At 42.4% G+C, this 9816-nt stretch overlaps 1 protein-coding gene across 1 annotated transcript; it reads right to left on the bottom strand.

Moving 5' to 3' along the window:
* Nucleotides 1–849: 849 nt before the first annotated feature.
* Nucleotides 850–9270, bottom strand: LOC110979376 (uncharacterized). Its single transcript, XM_022235121.2, has 5 exons — nt 9151–9270; nt 6788–6902; nt 4730–4886; nt 3971–4298; nt 850–3556 (listed from the first exon to the last, which is right to left on the bottom strand). The coding sequence occupies exons 2-5, from the start codon at nt 6853–6855 to the stop codon at nt 3327–3329; spliced, it is 783 nt and encodes a 260-aa protein (XP_022090813.1). The 5' UTR covers nt 6856–6902; nt 9151–9270; the 3' UTR covers nt 850–3326.
* Between the last annotated feature and the right edge of the window lie 546 nt (nt 9271–9816).

The raw sequence follows: 9816 nt of genomic DNA on the forward strand, positions 1-9816 counted from the left end.
ATGTTGTAACATATTCTTAAATTTCGATAATTTTTTTAGCATTCTAGAGGTAGTAAATAAAAGAGGTGGGTCCATGGGGGAGGGAATAAGACAAAAATTCTACATGTATTTCAAAAATGTTGGGGCAGTTTCACCAAAGAAATTGCAGATAAAAATAGTACCATCGCATCTCCAGTTCATGTGTACCTTTTCAGATGGAGAGACATATACCCAGCAAGAAATGAGACCGAGGGGTACCCCCCCAACATGTCTAATCCCTATACACATTCCAGACTGTTGTTAGTTAACACATCCCCCAAGATGTCTGAAAGGAATTCCCCAGATTCCTGCGAGACAATGACCAACAAATACAAAGCGGGGGGGGTTCTCTCCGTCTCATACCTTGCTGCATATGTAAAGACATGTACAGTGCACGCGGCCTGCTGTCTGCACTTCATAGAAACCAGATAAAACAACTCGGCGCAGACCATTAACGCCCCTAATGTGGCTGGCTTACGTTACGTTCGTTGTAGGGCAGTGGAAAAACCCAGTCATAGCTGGCTGGCCGGCACGGCGTAGGTCGAGCTAGGTAGTTGAACTGTGATTTATGGGTTTCGTGCCAATGCCTGGAAACGCAGCACACTTATAATTAGGTTGGTGGCTAGACACACAATGTGCCAGCGGTTCGGTTGCAACATTTTACTCTACGTCATCAGAACAATTTTCCCAAAATACCACCAGCAATTGTCACGTGTTCAGTTACGGCTTGATGCAGCACAATCGTTGCAATAATATAAGGGTGTCCAAAGCATGGTCGAACACTGCTCATTTTTAATTTCAGCTCAAAATAATCAACAGAAAATAACCGTGTGAAGTTACTGAAACAGCAACTTTTTTATTTCAATTAAAACAGTGCTAGCTAATCCTTCTAGTAATTTCACTTGACCACTTTTGGCAACAGTGTTCAATCCACCAAGGAAATCACTCCCTTTTCCATTTTCTTTGTACAATGTACACTTCTTACGCAACATTTCCCTAAATTTCTGTTGTTGGCCCATGGTTAATGACAGCACCTGGTAATGCTGGTGAGCAATATCAAGAACATAAAGCATATGGGCCAAGGAAACTAAAAGAAGGCTTGAACCAAAAATGTTCAAAGAAATTTGAAAAGCCACTTCTGTGACAGACAAAACACATGTATGTGGAACAGTGCATGACTATTGCACATTTAAATCACAGATACAAAAACATGCACTTAAAATGAAGGAAAGTTATGTACATTAAAAGCAAATTCTAACAGAATGGGAAGAACAAATAGGATAGGTTTTTGAGAGATCTTAAACAATTAACTTACAAATCAGATTCCTGTTAAACTGTAGACAACATGCTGTAGAAAAAAGTCTTAAAAATTTCCATAAGGTATAAGTTTCATGTCCAGTGCTGGGACAGAAAGCTTCTTTTCAGGCATTTCTGGAGGCTGAACAAGGAAAAAAACAGTCACTTACATTTCTCTGGTCAGATCAAAATACAAGTAAATGTATATGCTGTATTCAACACTTTGGTAGGAAGACGATTTCGAATCCTAAATTCAAGGGCTAGTGTCCAATTATATAGCCTGACTTTACAAGACTAGGTGTCAAGTTAACCACAAGTTCATCACAGGTCATTCAGTCTCAAGTTACAAACTGTTCAAATGCACTGTGACGGAAGCAGTCTTGTTCTTGAACATCTTGTTACTTTAGGACTTGTAAAAAAGACTGACTGGACTTGTGATGCACTGAACTACAACACTGGCCACAAGTACATGGGAAACTTTAAAAAAAACAGGTCAAATGTAACTGGGAACTAACAGCAAGAAATGCCTTGTTCAGCTCATCTGAATGGACTTATGTAGACTTGAAATGGATTCAACTGCAATACTGCTTATGATTTATTCAAAGAATGACTGAGCACTTTCGTGGTACTTTGGTATATTAACATAACTATGGAGCATTGGAAGCATACTTTTGCAAAGCTATTTCACTTAGACCTTGCAGCAACATGTACCTCATAATGAACCCTGACAGAAAGAAGTGATCTTGGTAAACAAAAGACAAATGGCATAAAATGCCGGTTGGCAATACCAAACCATTTTAACCATCTTCCCTGTTACACTTCTACCTCTGAAGACATGTGCGACCTGCGACCCCCAAGCCAGGCTAAAGCTAGCAGAGACTAAACTCTCAAGATGTCATTATTGTTTTAATAAAATTTTCAACTTCACATGACACTACCTTTGAATAATAAGAGATAGCACGTTTCTAAAATGGAATGACCTTCCTTTGATGGGAAAAAAAAGAGGTAAATGTACATTTAGCATTGGACGCACTGTTGAAACATTGTCTTTAACCGTGTCGCGCGCCAAGCTCAAATTTTGCCCACCACCCTGCCTCTCCTCTGCCAGCAAAGGAACACCTCTAGTCAGAGCAGGATACCTCTTTAATCCAAGCGCAGTGATGTGTATGATGGCGCTTGTGCCTGCAGATGAGAAGACCAGTTTGCTCCATGCAATGCAAAGTGTAACGTAACCTGTAAACCTTTGACATGAACCCTGCAGATTTCAACCTAACATTTGAAACACTGGGTTCCCTCTTCTGCAGATGGTCAGGTAATGGTACCCATTATATTCACATTTCATTCACTCGTTCCAGTATCTTTCAATTTGCGGGAAGAATTCTCCTACAAGCTGAATGTGCTACTACCCTTGTAAGATTTACGAATCGGACGCTACCAACTTTGAGCTAGTTTGGGAGTACCAGGTCACAGATTTTCTGACTTATTCAACTAACCGTGGACCTAAATCACTGTCGAGCCACACCTGTCCAGTAATCTTTGTCCCAGGAGCCTGCAAGACTGTTTTGAAATTGGGCTTCTGTTAGCAAATGCATGCTTTTATAAAATCACCCAATCCCTTGACAAACAAAACTGAACACAGCCTTAGGCTCACATGACCACTAAAGAGCTATACATGTGTACATGTTATCTACACTTATAATCCAGTGGCTCTATTTTGCCAAAAAACTTACAAAAATGGCTGCAGTGCAGATTTAACCAGGGCTCCTGTTCAAATCTCTGACTCATCTCCATCTCAAACATCTCAAGCTCAACCATTCTTACTTATAACCCCCTCCCGAAAAAAGGACCCCTTATTTTTATATTCCATAATTAGATGTTTTTGAATGCAGAAAATAGAGCCGCTTTGAGAAGGGGCAGTCCCATCTCAGAAGACTGAATTTTGAAAATGACTCCTTAAAGCTAGAGGAGGAGATGAAGTCGAGAGGTGAAAAGCCCTCCAGTGGGGGCTTCGCTCATTCCATGTCGGCCTCTGCCATGTAGGCATCCAGCTCGGCATCCAGTCCTGACTTTGTCTTGGACATGTAATCGTCCAGCTGGTTGTCCAGATCCTCCTTATTCAGCTGGGCAGGTGCGGCTGCCCCGCGGCCACGTCCCCGACCACGCCCACGGCCCCGCCCTCGTCCAAGACCTCGTCCTCGGCCTCCCCTGACCTGAAGCTGGCCTGCTCCTCGACCTCTGAAGCCTACCAAAAGAAAATGCAGAGTAATAACAGGGTCAACCCCGGTTGACGTTGCCAAACCACGAACATGGCGACAAAAGCACAGGAGAGCTTTTCCACGTGAGCAGAAAAACTTGATACATCAAAAGACGCCTATGTGTATATGATATTGCCAAACCTTAATAACCCCATCTAGTTAACCCTATTCACCACTTCAATTTTTGTCATGAGAAATTGACCCAAGCATCATTACAGCACCGAGCAACCACATACTCCTGGAAGGCCTACCTGATTCTGTGGACATGAAAAAATGACACATTCTTCCCGATGAGAGTCCTACGTTTTCCATGGAACACCGAGTAGAAGGTATTTACTACATATGGCTAGCAGGCAAAAGATTTATTTTTACAAGGGGTGCAGGGTTCACTGGACCCTCACCTCTCACGGCTCCTCTACCGCCCCTCTGCATGCCCCGCCCTCTTCCCGTCATCTGTCCCCTGGCCATGCCTCGTCCGCCTCGTCCACCTCGTCCCATCTGTGCACCGCCCCTGGCTCCCCGAAGTCCTCCACGCCCTTTGGCCCGCACTGCAGCACCCCCTCTGCTGACGCCACCTCTGGCTCCGAGGGCCCGGCCCATGCCCCTGCCGCCCCGGGTGAAGACCACGCCCCTGACACGCCCACCTCGTAGCCTGCGTTGTCCCTGCTGGCCAGTTGGGGTGCCCAGACGACCACGGATGTTTGGTTGTCCAAGGCGCTGTTTCAGTGACTGTGGTGAGAGGTGACAATGCATCAGCAACGTAACACAGACATTCAAACATTAATGTCAATAAGCATTACATTTTGGATCATTTGCATCACAGCTGGTTTCTCTAGGGTCTTCATGTGGAAAACGATTCCTCAGAAATACCTACTCTTACATGATGCCACTCTTGGGGTGGAATTTTCAAGTGAACTACTGTTTAAAATGGACGAGCTCATAGGAATAATTGATTTAAACCTCTTATTTTATAGTAATAATCTTAGCAGCATCTTGCAAGATCAACAATGTACATATAATTGCTACATTTTGACTTGTGAAACATTTACAGACACTTGATGTGGCTTTAGGATCCTGACCGTTGAAAGGATAAACTGTTTACTTGACACCAACAGTAAGTCAAATGGGTACTCCAGGATATTCCATAAAGCAGCCTGTACCTGCTTGGCAGGCTGCAAGGCAGCCTGGACTGACATCCGGTTCTCCATCTGCAGGGCCAGCCGCCTGTTAGCGGCAGACACCTGCTGCTGCTGCAGCATGGTCTCCGTCCGCTGTTGAGCAGTCACTGCTGGGCGGTTCTTGATGATCTTGGTGAATCTTTGGGGGGAGGAGGGGGTTGGTTGGTGGGAAGTTGTTGAGGGAATAGGTTTCAAGAGTGTGGCATATTTCTCTTTTCTTCTCCAACACTTCAAGGCTACAGTTTGATTCATGCGAGAGGATGCGGTCATGTGTGGATGACAAAGAAGTGTCATCATATTGACAAAGCCACAGAGTATAGACACAGAAGGAAAAATTAATTTGAAAGCTTTTTAATTGGAATTTGCAGTATTCAGTAGTACTTGAGGGGAACAGAATTTGAAATCAAAGGTGTTAGAGTATTTCAAGATAGTTATTAGCCATTATGAATTGTTTTTAAGTTCTGTTGCTAAGACATCTGTGGAAAAGGGACAGGCTGAAATGTTTCAGCAAATATAAACACTTGGGCAAAAATGTTTTAAAAAAAATTTAAAAATGTAACAATTGTGCTGTTTAACAAAAACTGCAGTAAACCCACAAGCATCTCACTAGCATAAAAAACTTTTTTTCAATGTGGTTTCTGAGGCAAATCCACCAAAACAAGAAATAGAACGCACTTAGGATGATGAATTTTGAGGAGAGTGGATGTCGACTGGCTGCTGTACTTGCATAAACTTAAGAGTCGTCAAAACATCCATTTTTCTGCCGCTTTCACAAATTAATATCAATTCCTAGGACCAATTAAGCTGGATCCCAGTAACAGAGAGGAAGTGTTAACTAAAGCCATCTGTGTTACGCTATTCAGTTGCTTTTTTTCGCGAGTGAAGAGAACAGACAAGATATATACAGGAGAAAGAAACGCCAAGAGTGAGTGGTCAATCAGGCGTGCCGACATCACTCAAAATGGACAGTCATCAGCCTGCTGCCGCTTACCAGCCTTTGATGCTCTGGCGGTCATCGCTAGGACTGTGGACAACAAGGACTGCATGCTTAAGGACAGACAGCCAGAATTACCGCTTACATTCACAGTCTGGCCCCGGCCTTCGGGAGGCACACGGGGCAGACTGTGATTGGGCACTGCTGGCTGGGACACGGAACCGATCCTCTCCATGGAACAATACACCATTGCCCTCGCTTCATTGAAAACAACTACATGTACATGTACTCTTGCATCTCAAATCTCTCAATGTTACACATTATCACTATTGTTACTTTTCCATATGTCACATTCCTTGTTGGAGACCACAGCTGCCCTATGTTAGTTGTTTCATTTAATATCGGTTAATATTTGCTGTAGAGAAAGAAATTTCTCTCTTTTTGTTTCAAATGAGCTCATACATTCAACCACAATGGACAGGGCCATGCTGCGGTTTTGCATAATTCTGCTTTCTCAAGGCAGAATTTCACTGTTGTACAATCTGGTACCGGGGAGCTGCCTTTGCTGGAGTGCTGTTGTTACTACAGCAATGCCAGACTCTTTCAGCTCATTTGTACATTAGCTCATTGCTTATGTCTCCCGTACATCTACTTTCAACCAAATTCACAGTTCTGCTGAACAACAGCAGCCCCTGAGTCAACTGCCAATTTTTTTTTAATCTTGCAGTGCCAAAAAAATTGCCCTTGGGTGACAGAGATGACGACGACGTGAGAGCCGTCCATTCTTCTTTGGTGTGATAACTCAAATCTGCACATGCACTGCACCTCTATGTAAAAATGGGAAAGCTAATATTGTTTAAGCCTAAGGCAAGAATGAACAGCCTACGGCGGCAAATTTTCTCAGTGCAGTCTTCTGAGGAGAATCACACTTTCTTCAAGGCAGAACATGCGTTTTGTGTCAGTGCCTCCAAAATAAGTAAGTTGTCCATATGGCACAGATTGTGCTCTGCCTTTGGGAGACATATCTTGCCAGACACCGGTATGGTATTTGGGTTGGCAAAGCATTCTTTTTACAATGGCAATGGTTTTTACGTTTTTTCCCTCACCGATCATTGAGAGTTTGTTTGGTTGTGCTTTTTAGCACTATCTTTGGGACAGGCATTGAAGTATTCATGGCAAGTGAAACAGGAATCCTCGATGCGCCAATTCCAAGGTGTCCTCCTGAGAAATTGAAATTCAGACACAGAAACAAACATTTGTCAGTGACATCTGAACATTGTTTAGACCACTTTAGAAAGTGTTTAAAAAGTGCCAATCTCAGACAGGTAGCATTCAAGACAAGAAATCAACTTTGGATTGTTTCTGCCAAAGATCATATTGAAAGGATTACTCATGAAACAGCTATCTAACAACCATCACACACACCAGGACTTGATCGCTGTTTCATGAGTGGTCAAATAAAGACCATTACCTCAAGTCATAACACTAGTACATTATATAACTGTATGCCATGAAGAATGCACCAATAAAATTAGTTTGGTAAAAGCATTCACCACTCTGCAGCAGATGCTACTGAAACCTATTTGTTCATGTTCATCTGCATACAGGTTTCCCCCTGCTCCATGCATAAACATGATAAATTATTCAGAAAATCCTGACATAACAAAAAAGATGGGAAGCGAAATGTGTTATAGACCGAAATGGGCTACTGCGCACACGTTGTATGCATGGATTGTTTTTGTGTACAAAACGCGGTCACCAGACTCCCCAAAGACACGATGCAGTACAATTATTTTTTACTGTTTTCACTGATTTTTGCACGAATGGATAGGGTTTTTGTTGAATAAAAGTTCTGCAAACAAATGTGCTACAAAAGGACATTTTCAAGTGGCGTTTCAGAGGCTTTCCAGTACATCTACAAGAAACTAGGCATCATTATTAGAAAAGATCATGAGTGTGAGTGCATTTGACTGCCCAGCAATGAAGTGCATCGTGATTTTCCGAATGGCCACTGGCGGGCATGTGCGCACAGCAGCCAGTCAACATGGTGTCCGCCCGCAGTAACCTTACACGCGCCACCATACACGGGCGGATATGGACATGTGATTTTGTCTATGGTGTCACGAGTTCATGGTTATCACTAAGCGCTATTTTAATAACTGAGTTTTTGAAGAGAAATAACAAGTAGTTTACATGTTTATTTACAAGGGCAAAGGATTAACTCGCATAATACAGGTACTTAATTTCTCCATCTATTAGGGAGTAAAGTACTCTCCTCTCATGAAGAAGAGGAGTACAATACCAAACAATACTGAGGGCAAAAGAGTACTTTTCCTTCTCGCAATGCTTCTATTGTGCAAAATCCCCCATGTAATATTTGCAATAAGGCTTAGGCCTACATGTATGCCTGAAGTTCAATAAATTCAAATGCCACACTGCCATGATTGTATACACTAGCTGATAAAGAAGCTTTAAAATCAAAAATCCGTGTGTAATGAGCTCCCCAAGAACTGTGGGGTCCGACATCTGCCCCGCTCCCACAAATGTCCAAATGTTAAAAAGAGAAATTGAGGGTCCAAGTCCGGTCATGCTATTTAGCGTCAACAAGCGTCAACACACACAAGTTGTGTTAACAAAGCGTCAACAACTTGAAAATACCCTCTACAGATTTAAAAGTGCTTTTATTATATTTTAGAGACTCTAACAATTGCCCTGTATAAAAGAAACACCAAATCTGCTTCCAGTTTCTCACAGGAAAACAAAAAATTTTTGCGATGTACATGTATGGGGGTCGCCATCTTTCTTTCCTCTGCCGTCCCACGGACGTATAAAAAACCCTGGAATTGCAATGCTTCTGTATGAAATAGAAGCCAACCAGCGGCCGTATTACCGAGCCAAAAACAAATGCGTGGACTGGCTCGCTTAGCATTGATGCCAGGGAGTACTAAAGGCAGGCATTGCCGGGCAAACTTACTATTCGGCTCGGTAAAATGGCCACTAGTGGATTCAATGATCTCTATAAGCAGATTAAGGGCATTGCGAGTCCACATTATTTTTATGTACGTCTGTGTGCAAGATGGCGGCCCGTTAGACTGCACAAACTGACAAAAAGACTTTGTAATTCAAATTTCAACCCTAACATTAATATAATAGTAACAACAGTCATTTCAGATAGATAAGATACATTGAATTTGATGTGTAGGAGCCTAATTAACATCGTAAATAAAAATCTTTGCATAAATTTGCTTGAATAATTTATTGACGCTTTGATGACGCTCGTTGACGCTAAACCATTGTAGGCCTAGAAAACAGCATTCCTCCATGCTCCAACTTGTCGTCCGTCATGTCTGCCCCGTCTAGCCCAACGTTAGGTAGAATCTGGGGTTTGGAGAGCTGTAATTCCATACCAAATTAACAAAACCCCAATCTATCATTTATCTTTATTCTACTGATCACAAATATGACTTACAAAAACAAATTGTGCGCTAATAAAAGAGTAAAATTTGTAAGTAGGTACTCCAGTTTCAAGCGCTAGGTTCGACGTGGCTGCAGTCTTTGTTGGGATAGGAATGTCTCAATTTTTTGAGTGATGTGATTGGCTGCACGCACAACGGCAGGTTTATTAAACTTGTGGTAGTCTTACTAGGGATTGGATAATAGAATATGCCAACATTTAGGTATGGCGTAATACGGAGCTCTGGAAGTGCCATCCGACTTGTCGAGATCCTGACATTTTATCTCAGGATGATGACACTATGGCGAGACCATGAGATGTTTCATCGTAGGATGAAGACATCCTGAAATGGAAATGACAACATCCCTCTATAATTTATCATGCGATGACGATATCTTAAAAGTTGGATCAGGGGATGACAACATCGTAAAAGTGATATGATGACATTATTTATCAATGGCTACCTTGATAAACCACCTCGAAAACAGGTGGCCTGAGATGGTAGAGATTTCAAAGCATTGACCTGTTGCCATACATGATATTATTTAGATGGTGTCTCACTGCCTGTTACAAGTGGTTAAGAAGACATGACACTTAATCGGTGGATGTCGACATCCTGAGCTAATGATTATCGTCATTATCTGAGGATGGTATCGTCCAACTGCTACGAAATTGTCATCC

The sequence above is a fragment of the Acanthaster planci genome, linkage group LG08 (assembly GCF_054643075.1).
Source record: "Acanthaster planci isolate LZ-2023a linkage group LG08, COTS_SCS, whole genome shotgun sequence".
NCBI lineage: Eukaryota > Metazoa > Echinodermata > Asteroidea > Valvatida > Acanthasteridae > Acanthaster > Acanthaster planci.

Excerpts from the sequence above, each read along its gene's own strand:
- LOC110979376 (XM_022235121.2), bottom strand. The coding sequence starts at position 6,855 with ATGAATACTTCAATGCCTGTCCCAAAGATAGTGCTAAAAAGCACAACC. Across the intron at positions 4,299-4,729 it reads CCTTGCAGCCTGCCAAGCAG|TCACTGAAACAGCGCCTTGG; the intron begins GTACAGGCTGCT and ends CTCTCACCACAG. Across the intron at positions 3,557-3,970 it reads CGGTAGAGGAGCCGTGAGAG|GCTTCAGAGGTCGAGGAGCA; the intron begins GTGAGGGTCCAG and ends TTCTTTTGGTAG.